General features: G+C 38.0%; 1 protein-coding gene across 1 annotated transcript in view; it reads right to left on the bottom strand.

The window, feature by feature from the left end:
• LOC127620393 (CUB and sushi domain-containing protein 2-like) overlaps positions 1-21,212 on the bottom strand; it is a 441,823-nt gene that overhangs the window by 15,762 nt on the left and 404,849 nt on the right. The window contains exons 56-62 of the mRNA XM_052093618.1: positions 21,010-21,183; positions 11,859-12,047; positions 10,849-11,022; positions 7,316-7,498; positions 5,326-5,502; positions 615-794; positions 65-238 (exon numbers count right to left, since the gene is read on the bottom strand). Of these exons, the coding sequence (XP_051949578.1) occupies positions 65-238; positions 615-794; positions 5,326-5,502; positions 7,316-7,498; positions 10,849-11,022; positions 11,859-12,047; positions 21,010-21,183 (1,251 nt within the window). The remainder of the gene's footprint in view (positions 1-64; positions 239-614; positions 795-5,325; positions 5,503-7,315; positions 7,499-10,848; positions 11,023-11,858; positions 12,048-21,009; positions 21,184-21,212) is intronic.

Genomic DNA, 21,212 nt, shown 5'->3' with positions numbered 1-21,212 from the left:
AAGGACAAACATTTATAGTATAAGTCCAATTCTATTTCTAGTCTTTCCCAAAATATACACTTACGAAAACATTGAGGCCGTTCACCACTCCAGTTCCCTGTGCCCTGGCAGGTGAGGATGGTTGGAAGGGAAAGCTGGTAACCCTGATTACAGGCATAGCTAATGCTTGAGCCCCACTGGAAGTCAGAACCCACCACCTGCCCATTAGGGATACTGGGCGGAGCTGCACACACAATGGCTACAAGCAGACATAGATGATCAGACATGTTGAACAGGAGAAAATGAAACAAAATTATATCTAGTCAATATTTTTATTAACTATGCGCATACATCTGAAGAACGTTTAGGCCCAAAATACTCTATACAAGCGCATCATATGTATCCTAAATCTATCCCCTTCTTGAGTACTGAGGTTTATTATTGACAGAGCAATACAATAGTGCACATTAAGTATAAACAATGGGGCCACACATTTGCATCATATTGGACAAGCATTCACATATTTATGTGTTTGCGTAGATTACTTTCCTGCCCTTGACCTTCTGCAAACAACAAAGCCAACACATGTTGAGGATACAGGACGCTTTATTTAAAAAACAAATGTTAACTCAAACCTTTGCAAACAGGCTTGGTGCCATTCCAGGTGCGGTCCTTGGTGCAGAGGAGTGTGGAGGCGCGGTCAGCGTCCACTGTGAAGCCCGGTGAGCACTGGAAGCTCACAATGTGGCCGAAGGTGAATTCACTGCCCAGTCTGACACCATTAGCAGGCACTCCGGGATCTCCACAGTTAATGACTGGATGTGGACAGAGAGAGGAATACTAAAGTCAAGAGGAGGAGTGACCCTAAAAAGTACTTGTAAACATAACAAAACAAGAGGCTTTTATTTAGAACAGTGTTTCCCAACCACTGTGAAAGATTGTCAGGTGTGCCGTGGAAAATTATCAAATTCCAAAAAATAAATAAATGCATGATTAAAAAATATAATAATTTCAGGGATCAAAACTCCTCACCCTTCTGAGAAATTGGCCTTTTTGAAACCATAATCGTGACTTTTGTGATTGTGAAGAGCAATGATTAATGTGCAGAAGTGAGTGATATTTATACGCTTTAAGGGTCTTTCACATGACTTGCGTCAGTGCTGCAGAATACATTCAAGTCTATGAAGTGACGTCACTTTGCACCAAAGTGTTTTTCACACACACGTTTTTGCTTCACCAATAATGACTTTGAGAGTACTAAGCAACAAGATATATTTAAAAACTGTCCAAATTTGTGAAGAGACAATTGTGTCTCATAATTTATTTTAATTAAATGTTACCTTATCGTTTACGAATATCAGAGATCCCCAGTTATTGAACTAAGTTAAATTCAACAAGAAAACACTTAGACCTGAACATAAACCAGTCCTTTTATTTATTTCTGCTATCAAAGCAACTGCAAGCTTTTTTTCTCTCTTTTCCAAATACATGTTTTCAATGTTTATTGTGCACAAAATTGCCCCTCTGTGACGCTTTCGGCAACTCTTGTCATGTGGAGGGCAATGCGGCACTTGATGCTGGGTTCAGCCTACAGAACCAAATTAAAACTGCTACGAGAAGTTGTCTGTCTAATGAGAAGTGCCTCAGCATCAGTCTCCCTTGATGAGTTTGATTGAGCACAGACGAGTACCCAGTTTAAGTCGATGAGGACCAGGAGGATGGTTGGAGTTGTCAGTTGAGTTCATTTTTTACGTCTTCTGTTCATATTTTAATCGTATTTGTTTTTTATAATATTGCGTTGGTCATATGTTGTGTTTTAGTGGCCTCCGCTGTCACTGCAGGGTGAAAAAAACATGAATCTGCTTTGTGTGGTGTCTCTGTTGTTCATCTGTTTTCTTCATAAATAAATAAATGCATAATCTGCTATATGCTCGTCCTGTAAGTTCATGATTAAAAATGAAAATATGAATGAAAAAAGCTATTAAAGCTATTAAAGGTCTTATTATCATTAAATTATGAAATATTTTGCATAGCTAATAAGACGGACAGAAAACATGGTCAAGTTCTTGAAAAAGAAAAATATTGATGATGGTTAGCCCATGTTGTATAGTGGGGTGCCGTAGAATTGTTTAGTCATAAAAAGTGTGCCATGGTAGAAAAAAGGTTGGGACAAACATTGATTTAGAAGATGCATCTTGGTTTAATATTTTCTTTCAATTCAATTTACATATTTTTACTTTAAGGACAAATTTAAGGATTTAAGGACTTTTCAAATATTCTTTGCTAAATGGCTCAGTGATAACTATGTCTTTGCCAAAATTTGATAATTTGGAACCATTATGCAAATAGCCTTTCATTGACATAAAAAAAAATTAGACAGAAACATATTAAATGGGTCATAATGTGGAAGCAACATAATGTTTTATTACTAAAAGTGGTGCATTTTAATTAATGAACTGTTCTAGGAAGCAGCACTGAAAGGCTCTTTCCTCTAGTCACTTCCTGTATTCTGTAGCCACCAGCACCTGCTCTGTGCCAAAGACACCAATGTGTCTGGAGCCATAATGTCTGCACGTGACCTCCATTTGCTCTGAGCCTAAACAGTGTGCATTGTGTTTTTATGAGCAAGGCTAGTCACTCAGGCTGCTGCCAAGAGGGGGTGGGGGGTGGGGGGTGCATGGCTTCTCACTATCTCTCCAACACAGACCTGCTATGTAGACGTTTCTGATCAGCTTGTGTCCAGGGCTGAGATAATGGAAAGCACTGTATCTCATTATATAGTCCGGTGCCACAATGATTAGAAAAGCTTCATGCTAACAAAACCAATTCAACCCGGCCTAGGATTCCTCAAGAGCATGGCCACTGAGAGCATTACTTACCAGGGCCTCGGTTCCCAAAAGCATCATAAGCCTAAGTAGATTGTAGAATCCAACTTACGATTCATCTTAGTTTTGCGACCTTTCCCCAAAGCATCTTAACTTCTGCTCGTAGATTTACGAGTGCTCTAGAGTACTCGTACAGCGCTAAGAGCATCGAAAGCACTTATGCAGGACAATCACAAAATTACTCATCATATAATTTAAATACCAATAGCTACAATTTATACTGAGACTTTAATACCAGGATATATATGTTTTATATTTTTATTTTAACAGACAAGCCTAATAATAATAATAATAATAATAATAATAATAATAATAAGGAAATGCATAAAATAGTTAGTCTAAATGGATGAATAGATTAATTAGTAAGCAAATAAAGTTATTTGTGTGGACTAGTAGGACTAGTTGGTAACAACAAAGTTGTTACGTTCCCTTGTTGTCTGCCCCGTGTTTTCTGTTTCACTCGTCACTGTTCACATTCCATGTCACGTTTTCCTTGTTGTCCGCCCAGTGTTTCACTAGTCTATTGTATTAAACTACAATTCCCACAATTCCCGGCCTCCCTCACTGCCTGCACTCATCATTGTTCTCACCTGTGTCTCGTTTAGTCATTATTGTGTTTGTGTACTTAAGCCCGTGTGTTTGTTCAGTCTCTGTCGATCTTTGTTTGCTCATGCTTGCTTGTAGATGTCTGCTTGTAGATGTCTGTTTTGCCCTGTTTTTACCCAGTTCATGTACCCCTTATGTTTTCATGTTTTGGTTTCAGTTTTCCCTTCGTGGATGTGTCCCCAACCTGTGTAGCCCCTTTATGTTCTTCCGTGTTTTAGTTTATTTTCCCATCGTGGACTTTTCTTTTGTTCCCGTGTTTGTTGATCTGTCTATGCTTGCCAAATAAAGCTGCGTTTGGATCTGCACCTCCCGTCTGCCTTCTCCTGACTTCCCACTTCATAACAAAAGTAGAGGCATGATTGATGCAGACAACTGTATAAATTAATATTAGAGAGAGAAGAAAAAAGGAATTAAATTGCTGCTATGCCTAAAAATTTACCGTATATATTTGCTCATCATCCTACATTTACATTTATTCATTTGGCAGACACTTTTATCCTCATCTCCTCTTCCTCACTGACACACAAAGGCTCTCTCGCCAGCACTACAAGTTGTGTAGCACTGCACTTGCAGCATTAATGTCACCATTATCACCTCTGGGAATAAAGAGCAGACCTCCACTTTATTGGTGAATGACTTCAATGAATTGATCTTGCAAACGTCTCCGCGCAAATAACACATTGAACCTCATAATATTCAATGAATGCTTGTAATTTGCAGGATCATACACAGGGCCTCCGCTGTCTTCACTATTCCTGGAAACTTTTGTATCAAGAGAAATTTGTGAAAACTAAATATTACAAATGCTCTACTGATTATGGAAGCAGATTGTGTAAAAGAAAAAGATCGTTCTGCACAAAAGTATTTTAAAAACAAAATGCAAATATACAGTTAATTAGGTTGAATATTTAAGAAAATATTTTAAATAAAATGTTAGCACGGTAAATTACAAATGATTGTAAAATTATGCACAATTATAATGAAGTTACAATGATTGACAGCACTTGGTCACATTTCAGCACTGTCACACGCAGCGACTCTTTTAACCCTCTGGGGTCGATGGACGCGCCAGCTCGTCCTGCTGGATTTTTTCGTCATTACAGCAGAAACAACTTAAAATAATACGTCATTTTGGGGCATACAGATAAGTGTAAGACATCATTAGAGACTATAAAGTGTATACTTTTATTTGAGTACACTCACAATAACAACAAAACCATGTGGTTTTGTAAAATAAAGAAAATAAAAGGGTGAGCTCACAGCAGTCTCTGGGTTTGCGAGCATATATCTGAAACACGTCACAAAAATGAACTGAAACTCTGCGTATACTTATCACTTATAAATCATGGCCTCCAAATAATCCCCATTCATTAATTGGATGTATCACTATACTCTCTCCTCTCCACCAATAGCTGGTGTGTGGTGAGCATACAGGCACACTATGGCTGCCGTCACATCATCCAGTTGGATGCTGCACACTGGTGGTGGTTGAGTCCCCTGATCACTGTGTAAAGCGCTTTGAGTGTATTGTCAGAAAAGCACTATATAAATGTAACGTTCATTCATTCATTCATTTTAGATTAATTTCATGATTTGAAGTGTTTCGCAGCTTGATTCATCATGATTTTTAGCCAATTTTCCAGGAATAGAAAGAATTTGAATTGCCTATATCTGCTAAAAGTGAACTTTGTCAACTTTTAGGAGTATACTAAAATATAGATGGCCTCAAAGCTAACATACACGGAGTACAAAGCCACAAAACTGTAATTTTGATCTCATGTGGTCTTAGTGAAGATAGCAAAAGAAAGAGGATATCTAATCTGTTTAAACTCCTTTGGAGGTGTAGATGGGGCACCTGTGCATTCTGGCATATCACCGGTCCAGGTGCCATTAACGGTACAATGACGGGTAAGCAGGCCATTGGAGTAGTAGCCTTCTCTGCAGGCATAGGTGATAGAGCGGGAGAAGATAAGTCCATTATGTAACTGGATCATGGAATTGCGAGGAGTGCCAGGGTTGCCACATGAGACCACTGTGGAGAAGACAAGAGCAACAGAAAACATGGTGTGAATGACACATGAGACACTTAAAGGCACAGTGCTAGTGCACAATGGAGTTGCATAATCCTCCTCCTCCTCCTCCTCCTCCTCCGACGACGACCTGTACAGTTATTTGTTAATTTGCCATTTAATTCATAAACACATTTACTGCAGGAGCCCTCATACATTAAACACTCTTTTGTCCCAGGACAAGGCAGATGGAGCTCAATCATGGGTGTGTGCCAGTAAAGAGCAGGTGGGCACACACTCACAACCAGGGATGCTACCAATATGGACAAAACGCCTGGGCACTGGAAACCTGCCAAATGGAAACAAATAACCTGAACAGTGAATTCTGAGATAAACACTTATAACAGCATCTCTGTGATTGTGATGTGAAAAGACCATGTTTTGCTTCAGGACCAAGATTTTCCATTGACCATTGTTACAAATTTGTGCCAAAAATATTGTAGAGTTTAGTTGGATGTACATCCTTTCACAGTAACAAAAAAAGATATGGGGAACATTTTAAACGTTGATAAGCCTATATATTTTCTAAATGCATACAATTAGACTACATTTTTAGTTGTGTTTTATTTTTTGCATTCTGTATTGTTTTTCCCTGCTCTTCGCGACCTTATCAGAACAGATCTGCGACCCATTGTTGTCTTGTAACCCAGCAGTTGAGAGCCACTGCTATACAGTACATTATGTTATTATGTTAATACACACCAATTCCAGAGTGAAACCTCATTTCCTGCTATAGGTTAATGCTGGAACATGCAAGATTTGTAATGAAGGCATAAATGAAAAAAGTCTCCTTGATCTCATCCTGGAAACCATGTGCTTTTTATGGTGTGTTTAGGATGTAAATTTATGAGAGGGAGCTTAGGTCTTATTGATTTGTTCTCTCTCAACGTCTGCATGTTCTGAAAATCTACCTTTAAAGCCACAACAGTTTGCTGAATTGGCATGGATAACAATAGCCCAGGGATCAAATCAATAGAGAAACACAAACTTAGGCCCTTACGCCCCTTCAAAATGCACAGCCTCAAACATCTATGAAGTAGTTATGGATTCCGCAGGCAGGTGCTTTTGAGATAGATTTGGAACTAAAAATATATAAAATTAATGTTAACAAGACGAAAGATAAAACAAATGGCTGGTGTTAAAAAAGTGGGGTAAGAGAAATGGCATGCATCTCCACATGGGCAATTAACCTGGGTTTTCTGCTTCTTTGACATGCCATTCTCTGGGTTGTCAGCTCGACTCTGCAGGCACTTTGCACAAACCAACATGAGCAGAATAATAATGCAGTTAAGGAGAGGAGAGAGAGCGAGAGAGAGAGAGAGAGAGAGAGAGAGAGAGAACAACATAGAAGTGCAGTGTCCAGGGATCCAGTGTGGCTGGCATAGTCATTTGGGATTCTCAACTGTGTAGTATTCAGCATATTGAGAGAAAATATAACAGTTGGAGTTCAACTGTAACAATTGCACAACCGAGGTGTATTGAGTCACTACAAAGCTACACGAGAGACCAAAGAGAGAAACAGATGGAAACCAATAAAGACAGAGGAACATAACTTCTCACCAAACACTTTCTATCTCTGTCTGTCTGTCTTTCTCTTTGTCTCCAAGTTTGGACACAAGCAAGTTTGCAAACAGAATCAAACTGAAATGAAATAACTCCTTGTCTAAGGCATTAGCATAGTGTTTTTGGTCTTGTAGAGTCTTCCACCAACAGAGTGATTAATCACCCGCATTCAAGCCACGTTCTCTACAGCCACCAAGGTTTCATTATTCTTACCATGGCACTCCGGCTGGATGCCCACCCAAGAGCCGTTGGACAGGCAGGTCCGTTCAGAGGAGCCCTTCAGAATGTAGCCAGGCTCACAGCTGAATCGTACCACTCTCCCTACAGAGAATTCCTCTCCCAGACGGATCCCGTGCACTGGAATGCCAGGGTCTCCACACAGACCAGCAGAATCCCCTGTAACACACACACACAAACAGTATATAGACACTTCACTATGTGAAAAGTATCCAGTGCACAGCAAAATAATTTTTTTAATCAGTATTATTTGTCTTTTGTTTAGTAAAAAACATCTTATCATCCTAGATATGACAAGGTACAACAAGATACATTTAAGCAAAACTTAAGATCAAAATTTAAGCCTTAAAGGTGCTGTTAGCAATTTCAGCTGTTCTACTTCCATGAGATTGAGCTATTGGATTAACCATGCCCCATCTTTCCAAAACCCTGAACTCCATATACCAAAATAAGATCTACTGAGAGCAGAAACGGTTGTTACAAATTATAGCAGCAAAATTGTGCCCTCAACTGACAACTGCAATGAGCAACATGGCATAAAAATGCATTAAGACTCAATAATTAGTTGCAACTACAATACTACGAAAACACTTCGCACAGGTTTGACAACATGATTGACAGTGCAATTGTCCCCAGTCACATTTTATTTACTGTTTACAGAGTCTAGAGCTGTCACAGTGACCGGCGAGATAATTAATATCTTTCTGGGAGTAGTACAATTTTTTGCATACTTTTCCATGAAAAAAAAAAAATAGCTTACAGCACAATTAAGCTCAAGCATAAATGGGTGATTCTCACAAAACATATCAATAAAATGCCCTAGTCATATCTAACATCAAATCAATACAAAGTATATAAATAATAATAATAATAATATACTGTATATATATATGGACAATTGGCTCATGAAACTGGTGTTGAGCGGGTAGCATTAAATGAAGCTGTCAGCTGAGGACATGTGAGGCATTTATTTCTCAAACTAGAGACTCTGATGTACATATCCTCTTGTTTAGTTGTACATCTGACCTTCCACATCTCTTTCTGTCCTTGTTAGATCCAGTTGTCCTTTGTCTTTGAAGACTATAGTGTACACCTTTGTATAAAAACTTCAGTTTTTTGGCAATTCCAAGCACTGGATAGCCTTCAATCCTCAAAACAGTGATTAACTGATGAGATTCTTTTTTGCCATTTGTGGCCTAATATTGACCTAAAGACATGCCAGTCTATTGCACACTTTGGCAAATCAAAAACAAACACACAGACAATGTTAAGCTTAATTTAACAAACCAAATAGTTTTCGGCTGTGTTTGATATAATGGCAAGTGATTTTCTAGTACCAAATTAGCAATTTAGCATGATTACTCAAGGATAAGGTGTTGGAGTGATGAAACAGCAAAATCTGTACATTATTCTAAACTTTTGGCCACCCGTGTGTAAATACACACACACACACACACACACACACACACACACACACACACACACACACACACACACACACACACACACACACACACACACACACACACAAACACATATATACATTACTGTGCAAAAGTTTTAGCCACCTGAGATGTTTCACAAAAACATTTGTCTAAAGATGGTTATTTATATCTTCAGCTTTAATGTGTCAATAGGAATACATTTTAGACTCCCAAATATTACTTTTGCAAATAGAAAAGATTAAAAGACAGGGCACTCTGAAAGAGATGGCATTTCCCCCACAGAGTCCCCCACTGAACATTGTGTCAGTCTGGGATTACATGAAGAGACAGAGGCAATTAAGACAGCCTAAACAGATAGAAGAACTGTGGCGTACCTATGAGAATTGGGGCTGTTTTAAAGGCAAAGGTGGCCACACCAAATATTGATTTATATACAGGCAGTACCATGGGACTACTACTATGATATATAAATATTTTACAATTTAAATAATATAATTTTTTTTCACATTGCGGTAATGACAATTAAGGGTTAAAATGTGAAAACATGGTGAAAACTGGATGGAACTATTTTTCATTGGGATAAAAACTTAATTCAAGATATATTTTCAGAAAAAATGACTTTGCTGCACTACAAGCAATTTGTCTGTCCAACGGGAAACCAATCATAACCTATTTTATGTTTAATGTACAGTTATGAGTGGCAATGTTCTGAACCAATATGATTTCACCATGGACAAGGATACCTAGGGCAACGCTGTGTAAATAGAAACCAATCGATCGATAAAATATTGTATTGCAGCTGATTAGGACAAGAATTCACATTCACATAAAAGAGATAGCTTTTATCGCTTATCACTTTATTGTCCCAAGCATGGTTAGGACACTGCGTATTATTAACACTTGTAAGCTTTTTGTTATGTGCCGTCTGTGTACAATATACAATACCATCATACCAGTCCAATTTAGATCCATTGACAGTAAATTACTAGAAAACTACAATCTACGCAGCCCACATGATTTTGAAACTTGCTCTCTATTGCATTAGGTTTTATTTAAAGAGGTTAACTGAGATTTACACAAGATAATGAGTAATTTCATTCATAATTTCATTCATATTTATTGAACAACTCTCTGTGGTAGGCCTAGCAGAGATGAAAAAAAGAGGCATCACAGTGGCTTGGGTAATGTGATAATTTACTTTGAATAAGAAAGCACCGGGGACAGAAAATGTCCCTTAATTTCCCTGCTCATAATGTAGACTTGCATGCTGCTTGGTGTTCTTCAGTAGAAGGCAGAATGTATTATGATTGCTAAACAAATGACCTGACCGCTGCCTGAGGACATTAGTTCCCCTGCTGTTTAACCAGCCTAGGGCTGTTACAGAGACAGGTATGATATTTAATGGCACCTATTTCAGTGATATCTAACAGGTAATAGAAGCCTTTTCTGCATGTCATTTCATTAAAAAAGAAAAAAGGAACAGCACTTTTAAGTGTATAAATACTGTACGGCCACTGTATATTGTTTTTACAAACTTACACTGAAAGGCTGGTTATTGAACACAGGGTGTGTAGACTGTTTTTACAAAAAAATTCTTAATGCAGTCTTTGACAGTCAGTAGAAAGAAACTGTGCAATCTTTGAGAAATATGAATGTTATGAATTGTGACATTAACCTGTCAGTGGTTTTACAGTAAGGGATAAAGCTCTTCTGAGGGTTGCAAGGGACTGATGTGTTTATAGTGGAGCAGGGCAGCTCATTGCCTGGCAGGCATGTGGGAGTCTATATCGCTGAGCCCAATATGAGAAGATTAAAGCAGTTTATGGAGGGACACACTTCTCGCCCTTCAAGACGCTGCCTAGACGGCAATATTGTAATATTGTATTACCGCCCACTGATCTGGGCAATAATCCCAAAGCCATTGATTCATCATCTCACACACTTACGAGGCCTCAGAGATGCTGAAGCAATGTGAAAAATGGAACCCCTGCCTCACTGGTGATGTATGATATATGTGCGTGAGGATAAAGTATGCATGATGGGTAGGAAAGAGGTTTGCAGTACCGGAGCAGTGTGGTAGGGAGCCGCTCCATTGGCTATCCAGCTGGCACATGCGGGTGGTATTTCCCACAATGGTGCGCTGGCCGATGCAGCTGAAGCGGATAACAGAGCCCACTGTGCGTCTGTCCCCTGAGATCTGTGCATACGGAGGCATGCTGGGACGATCGCAGAGTACCACTGTAGCAACGAGAAAAACAGAATAATTTTATACGTTTAAGAAGCAAGCTTCATTTTATAAGTGCTGTAAGCGATTTTTTTTTCACGGAAAAGTATGCAAAAAATGTTCCTTCTCCATTAAAGATATGAATGAAATAAGTGTTTTGAGATATCTCACCGGTCTCAGTGACAGCTGTAGACTTTATAAACAGTAAATAAATGCGGACATTGATGCTTTTCACCTGTCAGTCATTTTGCTTGCTGTCATAGTGTTGTATTTGAAATGGATCATTGAGGCTATGATTCAAAATGTTTGTCAGTTGAGGGCACTATTGTGCCACTGTTTAATTTGACAGCCACAATGCTGCTTTTTTGCTTGGTTTTGGTCTCAAAATTATAATTGGAGGGTGGGGTTTTGGAATGAGGGGGCGTGGCTAATTCAACGCCTCAGTCACGTGAAAGCTTCAGAATGCTAAAAATTCTTACAGCACCTTTAAAACAAACTCTACTCATTATGCACTATGCCAGATCAAAATCCTTAAAAGGTGAAGTGCACAACTATTCGATTTTATAAGTAATTCATAGTTCAACCAATGGCATGTTTTTGGGCCGGGACTATCTTTGTGTCTGACCAATAAAAGGAGGAAATGCAGGAGTGCACATTTTAAAACCTATCTGAAAATAATTTTTTCAATTCTGGTGATGCTAGTGGCACAGAAATAACACATTTCACCTTTAAAAAGTGTAAACAAAATATCCTTTTTTCCCTTTAGTATCCTTTAAAAGAGATGTTCCAATAAAAACAAAGAATTGAAAGGATTAGTTGCTAAATACATTTTCATGTTAAGGTGACTTACAGAGGCACTTGGGTAGGGAGCGGTCCCATGTGCCGTCTCCCTGACAGTTTAGAGTGCTGGTGCCTAGCAGGTAGTATCCCGGGTTACAGCTGTAAGAGACTGTGGTCTGGAAACTGTAACGATTAGGCCCGCTGGACAAGACCTGTCTGACACCATTCTCAACATGTCCTGGATCCGTACAGTTCACAACTTAAAGACACAGAGAGAGAGAGAGAGAGAGAGAGAGAGAGAGAGAGAGAGAGAGAGAGAGAGAGAGAGAGCAGCTTATAATGAATATTTCAGCAAAAACTGTTCTGACAAAAACATGACTACTAGATGTGAAGAAAATACTGTGCTACAAGCATCCAATCAATCCATCCACTCTCTCAACTAAGTAAACCATACACTAAACACAAATGGGGAATTCACAGAGAATGAATAGCACCCTTGGATAGCTTTTGCACACAGGTGTTTTGCCTGCAGTGTTTTTCCTGGGTCAGAAATGGTCTTCGGTTGTGGCTAACATAGACGGTCATCCAAAAACATAATTCTGTTTATATACAATATATATATACAGGTCCTTCTCAAAAATTAGCATATTGTGATAAAGTTCATTATTTTCCATAATGTAATGATAAAAATTAAACTTTCATATATTTTAGATTCATTGCACACCAACTGAAATATTTCAGGTCTTTTATTGTTTTAATACTGATGATTTTGGCATACAGCTCATGAAAACCCAAAATTCCTATCTCAAAAAATTAGCATATTTCATCCGACCAATAAAAGAAGTGTTTTTAATACCAAAAAAAAAGTCAACCTTCAAATAATTATGTTCAGTTATGCACTCAATACTTGGTCGGGAATCCTTTTGCAGAAATGACTGCTTCAATGCGGCGTGGCATGGAGGCAATCAGCCTGTGGCACTGCTGAGGTGTTATGGAGGCCCAGGATGCTTCGATAGCGGCCTTAAGCTCAAGTGTTGGGTCTTGCGTCTCTCAACTTTCTCTTCACAATATCTCACAGATTCTCTATGGGGTTCAGGTCAGGAGAGTTGGCAGGGCAATTGAGCACAGTAATACCATGGTCAGTAAACCATTTACCAGTGGTTTTGTCACTGTGAGCAGGTGCCAGGTCGTGCTGAAAAATGAAATCTTCATCTCCATAAAGCTTTTCAGCAGATGGAAGCATGAAGTGCTCCAAAATCTCCTGATAGCTAGCTGCATTGACCCTGCCCTTGATAAAACACAGTGGACCAACACCAGCAGCTGACATGGCACCCCAGACCATCACTGACTGTGGGTACTTGACACTGGACTTCAGGCATTTTGGCATTTCCTTCTCCCCAGTCTTCCTCCAGACTCTGGCACCTTGATTTCCGAATGACATGCAAAATTTGCTTTCATCCGAAAAAAGTACTTTGGACCACTGAGCAACAGTCCAGTGCTGCTTCTCTGTAGCCCAGGTCAGGCGCTTCTGCCGCTGTTTCTGGTTCAAAAGTGGCTTGACCTGGGGAATGCGGGGATGTTTCTACTCCAGACTCAGTCCACTGCTTCACGCAGGTCCCCAAGGTCTGGAATCGGTCCTTCTCCACAATCTTCCTCAGGGTCCGGTCACCTCTTCTTGTTGTGCAGCGTTTTTTGCCACACTTTTTCCTTCCCACAGACTTCCCACTGAGGTGCCTTGATACAGCACTCTGGGAACAGCCTATTTGTTCAGAAATTTCTTTCTGTGTCTTACCCTCTTGCTTGAGGGTGTCAATGATGGCCTTCTGGACAGCAGTCAGGTCGGCAGTCTTACCCATGATTGCGGTTTTGAGTACTGAAACAGGCTGGGAGTTTTTAAAAGCCTCAGGAATCTTTTGCAGGTGTTTAGAGTTAATTAGTTGATTCAGATGATTAGGTTAATAGCTCGTTTAGAGACTCTTTTCATGATATGCTAATTTTTTGAGATAGGAATTTTGGGTTTTCATGAGCTGTATGCCAAAATCATCAGTATTAAAACAATAAAAGACCTGAAATATTTCAGTTGGTGTGCAATGAATCTAAAATATATGAAAGTTTAATTTTTATCATTACATTATGGAAAATAATGACCTTTATCACAATATGCTAATTTTTTGAGAAGGACCTGTATATATTAGGGCTGTGGATTTAATGTGTTAATTCAGTACGATAATTTAATTTAATTTAATCGCAATGCCCCCGGAACGTAATAAGGAAGATTCCTGAGAAATGCAAGCTTGTAGTACCACCTGTTTACTCCAGAGAGCAGTAAGTGAAACTTTAGCTGTATGAGCAACACACAGTTTATACAGTGAACAAAACAACCATCTGGCAGACACAACACAAACATGCATTATGTTCTTGCGTTCAAAACACTTGATGGAGCGCAAATTTGAACTAAGAGATCTAAGTATTAAACTATATTTAACTTGACACAGTGACCTAAAAAAGTATGTTTATGACGCAACGCACCCGAGACGCTACACAAGCATGTCTGACGCTTGCTGAAATTGACGGGTCCTTAAACAAGCCCTCATAATAAATCTCGAACTGATTGACAAATTCCCTTGTGAAATGGATTGCTGTGAACTGTATGCCAATGATTGACTTATGATCAATAATATGGTAGTAAACAATACATTGTATTCTAAAGCCGCTTTTTGTATTGTCTTATCAATGATTAACTCTTCTGCCACAAGAATGTAATGCATTTTAATTATCTGAATTTTATTTTATTTTATTTTATATATATATATATATATATATATATATATATATATATATATATATATATATTAAGATAGCTATGTATCATTATTTAATCATTATATATTGAATAATATTTATATGAGGGGCTTTCTCAGCAAATATTTGTAAATGCGATTAATCGCGATTAATTAATCGGGACACCATGTAATTAATTTGATGAAACATTTGTATCGATTGACAGCCCAATATATATATATATATATATATATATATATATATATACACACACACACACACACACACACACACACACACACACACACACTAGGGCTGTCGATTTAATGCGTTAATTCAGTGCGATTAATTCCCCCAAAAAAAACACATTAAAAAAATGTACGCAACTAATCGCACCATAATAAGGAAGATTCCTGAGAAATGCAAGCTTGTAGTACCAACTCTTTACTCCAGAGGGAAGTAAGTGAAATTTCAGCTGTATGAGCAATGCACAGTTTATACAGTGAAGAAAACGTAATGCATTTTGAATATATTTTATTATATATATATATATATATATATATATATATATATATATATATATATATATATATATATATATATATAATGTTTAAATATTTAAAGATAACTATGTATAATTATATATTTATATAAATATGTATAATCATTATATAGTGAATTATTGTTATATAAGGGGCTTTCTCAGCAAATATTTGTATATGCGATTAATCACGATTAATTAATCAGGACACCATGTAATTAATTAAATAAAAAAAAAAATATTGATTGACAGCCCTAATAAATACAGTATATGTGTTTTTTTTTAACATAATTTTCTTTTTACATAATTGCAATTTAATTAATATTTAAGATATGTAGTTGCACGTCATGTTTACGCTGAATATGACTTATTTTTTAATAAGTAAACCACTGATTTGGGACTGTGCTTCAATAGTGAAAATGTTTGTTTTCTACTCCATAACAAATATTGTTTTCCTTTCATCAGACTCTTAATGATTTAGGAAATATTTTGATTATATGAATATCTGAAGCCAAACCAGACCAATTTGTTTCCTATTACCAAATATCATTAGAACAGAAAATATATTACAATATTATACACGTGACTTTGTTCACAATTTATTAAGGTCCAGACTTTTATTGTACATTGAACACAGCCTGGCCAAAAAATTAAAGAAAAAAAAAAGCTGTTTGGATTTAAATAAGCAGATACATAAGAGCCTGTGATTGGATCATTATTGCAGTGATTCATATGTTTCAGCTGGAAACAATTATTTTAACACTAACTGTTGCAGTGTGTAGCTTCTCATTTCTTAAACAACCATGTAGAAAGACATATCTGTTGGTCGTGGAAAAAATGCTACTGTGGCAAATTATTGGCCTGCATCAAAGAAAAGGAGATTGGTAAAATCACTGGAATTGTGTTAAGAGCTATCCAATATATTATTAAAACCTGGAAGGATAGTGTTGAACCGTCAGCTTTGCAGAAGAAATGTGGTCGGAAAAAAATCTTGAATGATCGTGATCGGAGATCACTAAAATGCTTGGTGAAGTCACATCGTAAAAAATCGACAGTAGAACTCGCGGCTATGTTTAATATTGAAAGTAAGAGCACTTCCATATGCAAAATGTGACAAGAACTTACAGGATTGGGACTAATCAGCTGTGTGGCCACCATAAATCCACTTGTTAGTGAGAATAATCAGAAAAAAAATTACTGTAATTTGTTAGGGAGCATAAAGTTTGGACGGGGTGGAGTAATAGAAAAATGTCATGTGGTCTGATGAGTCCAGATTGACCCTATTCCAATGAGATGGGCGTGCCAGGGTAAGAAGGGAAGCACATGAAGCAATGCACCAGTCATGCATAATGCCCACTATACAAGCCTCTGGAGGAAGTGGTATGATCTGGATTTGCTTCAATTGGTCAGGTCTAGGCTCAGCAACGTTATGCAGCCATAAAATGAAGTCAGCTGACTACCTGAATGTACTGAATGACTAGGTTATCCCATCAATGGATTTTTTCTCCCTGATGGCACAGGCATATTCCAGGATGACAATGCCAAGTTTCATCCAGCTCAAATTGTGAAAGAGTTGTTCAGGGAGCATGAGGATTCATTTTCACACATGAATTGGCCACCAAAGAGCTCTGAACTGGTTCGAAACTCCCGTCATCAATACAATATCTTGGCCAAAAACGTATGCAACTCTGAATGGAAATAAAATTTATGACATTGCATAAGGTTGTCGAAACAATGCCGTGACGAATGTGTGCCGTAATCAAAGCTTAAGGCGGTCCAACAAAATTGGATTAGAGTATGCAACTTGTGTACTTTGTGCACAGTGACTTATTTATTTATTTGTATTGAATATTTATTATGGAAAAGCATAATAGCCAAAACACTTTATGCTTTAAATTTCAGTTGACTGTGATAAATGTTAGTAAGGTGTTGATGTGTAGATGTGAAAAGTCTTGTAGTTGATGCTGGTGCAGGGCAAGTGTTTTCTTTCCCCTTGTCAGTGCTCTTCAGAATGTGAGATGTGCTCATTTGAAATGTCTGAATTGCTCCACAGTGCTTTAAAATACAAAATTCTCATGTGATCCACTCAATGCCATCTGTCACTGGAGATCGCATATCACCTGGTTGGCATGCAAGTACTATCGCGCTCCATAGCTACATTAGGTTAGAGCAGAGCGCACCATTGTGCTAGTTATTCTCGGTGGATTGCTGCAAAATTCTTTAACATTTACATTATAATACTATGCCCAAACATTGCAGAAGCAACCCACCACTGTGCACTCCAGGCACCTGCATAGCCTCTTTAAAATGCAGAAATTGCAATTGACTAAAGTTATTATCAATAGAAATGTATCAAACATCTTTTTTAATAAAATAAAATTTACCATCAGTTATCCATGGGCGATAAAAGTTAATCACAGTTAATTGTCCAGGCAAATAGCACTTTGTTAAGGGAATAAGTCACAATCTAAAAATTTTTTACAAAGAAGGTGTGTTTGACATGAGAAGAATTACAGTGACTTTTTTTTATTATCTAAATATGTCATAGCACTATATTAGTACATTTAGCGTCTGGTTAAACTGGATTGCGCTAGTGAAATAATTTTGCACTAAAACACTGTGTGCAACTGTTTAGTGAATTTGCCCTAAAGTCTTGAAAGCTCCTCATCACACACACAAGCACCAAAATAAGAATATTTACAAAGAGTTTCTGGCAAATATTTGAAACCCAATACAAACAAACAGTTGCCTCATTAACGGCTGATCTACAGGATGACTGAGGACATGAATTGGGCTCAGAGAGAGGAGAGATGTGTTTGCTATGAGCCAAATGGTGAGAAGTAGAGAAGAGAGGATAAGAGGAAGAAAAGTGTGATGGAGAACCTAGGGCAGAAAGCAGCAGTAATTTGTATTGGTTTATACACTGGAAGAAAGGCAAAATGATGTAAATTACAGTGCGATATGATATTGGGCAGATGAAGCAAAACAACTGGCAATTATTTTGAACAATTAGAACTTGGACCCTGTTTATACTTGGTATGAAGATGCGTTTCAGGTGATCTGATCGCAAGTGGTCAGCACAAAATACAGGTCTACACGGGGTCTAAAACATTTTGTGATCGGATTGCAAAAACCACACATGGAGGTCATCAAAAACGCATTTCACATTTGAGTTGTAAATGCTATACATCTTGAATGCATCCCAGACAGCACTGAAGCACCTCCCCTCACCTGTCAATCATCCACTGCGGTAAAACAGAGATGCATTTAAGCTGTGCCAGTTATGAGTGGCTAAAAAAGGAAATAACCATCTGTTCTGAAAATGTGAAACATTGAATACATACACAAGCATCAGAACTTCACAGATCTTCTGATGAGAAGCACAATCATTGGAAGCTGAACTAAGAGAGGTACTTCACTAAAACAATTGATAATTTTACTTGAAAATTAGCTTGAAGTGTTGCTTAAACAAAATTACAGCTGCATCTGGGAGAAACAGCGTGCTGGTTTTATTCACAATTTATTTGTCTTTTCTTACTTTTTTGTAGTTTATTATCATGCAGCAACACAATGACATAGAGATTGATGTATTTCATCAAGAAATCAGAGACCCTTGAAATCCAAACACATGTGGTCACAGGAAATGCATTTAAGCATCCAGGTGTAAACAGCAATGTGTCTCGCATGACCACATGTGAATGGATAACCTGAGAAGCACAGAGGCCTTAATACCAGGTGTAAACAGGCCTAAGTAGGGTTCTTCAAAAGTTCTGTAAGGGATTTTTTTATGGAATGGCACACTGAACATTTTCCGGCTACCTGACAGTTATCATTTAAATAGGTTTTCACACCTGTCTTTGTAACAAATATACTGTATATTTTGTAAACAGCAACAATTATTATTATAAGTCTTTGAGGCATGTTCTGTCTGTCAATAATTTTGCACATTCAAAGGGCAGCCCACACACATACCTCTGATTCCAAAACAGTCTTCAAGTATCTGTGTGTGTGCATGTCTTTGGGGGCAGGAGTTCTGGAAAGAGGTGTCATGCCTTATTCAGTGGCTATGTCTGGCAGAATATCCAAAAGAGCTAGCATCGCTTATGTCACGTTTAAGTACTTGAACTAATTTAAGTGAATTTAGTGAAACACACTTCCACTGACACGTTTTATGTGCAATTATAGGAAAACAATGACGCTAAATGAGGAGGACAAGCTTTCTTATGGGACTACAGAGTGCCCCTTCAGCTGAAGAACAGCAACTTGTCCTAAAAATCTCTCCATTAGGAACAGCTTGTCAACATAATAAGACTTACTAGTGTAGGAATGCATGCTAATGTCTTTTATAGCTCTTCACAGAGCCAGCCAAAACCATTTTCAATGATGCCAACATTAATAACTTACAATATTACTTTAGTTTGATATTCAGCTTAAATGTTAATGGCAAAGTTTAAAAATAAATAAATAAATAAATAAAGACATAAAGAAAAGAAAGAAAAGATAAAGACAAGAAAATAAAATCTTTTTATTTGTGTTTGGAAGTAATTTGATACCAGAATTAATGCTCCTGGTGGCCAGTGGCAATTTTTGAGGTGTTTAAATTAACCACAGATATGGGTCTAACCAATTTATCGGTGTGGTCTAGGAGGAAATTTTGGAGATAGAAGGAGCTCAGACACAAATTGGTGCTGATTAGAAAGGCTGTGATGAGGCCTACTGAATTATTGATGCCAGTTGGAGCTTCAGCATTTGTTACCGGCTCCTTTTGTGCCATTAGGCAAACTTCTTCCCACGCTCTGTGCTAATGATGGGCCGTGATGCTGAGGAAAATGGGACTGATATCATCAGACCACTTCAACTTCCTCAGAAAGAGTAAACACATTTGTAATGCAAAGAGAGGGAAGCATTGTGGTGATGGAAAATGCAACTTTAAAGATCATAATTTAAGAGATAAATTGGATCAAACTGACAATGGAAGTGATAATATTTCTGTGCATTTGGATCTCAGGGTAATTATGTCCCTTTTTGGCATCTGTATGGTAGCTCAGATTTAGATCTCAATAATGCATCTCCAAATAATCTTAAAATAAATTGTAATACTTTTGCAATGTACAGTGAAAATATTTTTCAAAGCAATAAAGAATGCATCAGTCAGATTTTACAAACAAAAATTCTCAGACCTCTGACACATGATGGGCTGTCATTGGCTAAGGCTTAGTTCCAATCATCTGATGCTGTAAGAATGTGAGCCCATATGGAGAAGTTTTGAACATGCAGAACATGTTACTTAATTGTTTTTCCATATAAACATGTGTGAGACAGATGTTTTTGATCATTCGCTGCGTCTTCCTGCTTTTTTAAGCATCTCATGCAAGACACAACCATTTTTAAGATGTAATTTGGGGGGTGTAGGACGAATCTCAGTTGAGATCTGAATCTGAGACCATCAACCCGTGCATCTTATCACATGGCTTGTTGAGCGCGTTACAACGGAGATATAGCGTGTGTGGAGGCTTCATGCATCCACCGAGGTGTCCAGGCACAACTCACCATGCAACCCACGAGAGCAAACCACATTATAGCAATCACGAGGAGGTTACTCCATGTGACTCTACCCTCCCTAGCAACCGGGACAATTTGGTTGCTTAGGAGACCTGGCTGGAGTCACTCAGCATGCCCTGGGATTCAAACTAGTGAACTCCATGGGTAGTAGCCAGCGTCTTTATCACTGAGCTACCTAGTCTGCCCAAAATCAGTTTTTAAAGTCCTTCATTCAATTTTTACTTTGGATATTTCATGTTTTGTTAATAACTATATATTAGAACATGTACTCTTGTTCTGCATCATGGTGAGTTATAGAGCTTAATTAAATAAAGCTTGATGAAGCTGAAACACTTACTTTTGCACCTGGGAAGAGCATTACTCCACTGGCCATTGGGCTGGCAGTGAGACTTGATCGCACCCTGTAGAACATAACCAGGGTTGCAGGCAAAACGTGCAATGTCGTTCAGGTTAAACTGTGTTCCCTGAGTCACACCATTAGCAGGGGTGCCTGGATGTCCACAGGTGATAGCTAAATAGCATAAGGGCCAAATATTAATG

Source organism: Xyrauchen texanus, chromosome 26 (genome assembly GCF_025860055.1).
Source record: "Xyrauchen texanus isolate HMW12.3.18 chromosome 26, RBS_HiC_50CHRs, whole genome shotgun sequence".
NCBI classification, from domain to species: domain Eukaryota; kingdom Metazoa; phylum Chordata; class Actinopteri; order Cypriniformes; family Catostomidae; genus Xyrauchen; species Xyrauchen texanus.
This window is presented reverse-complemented; position numbering and strand designations above follow the sequence as displayed.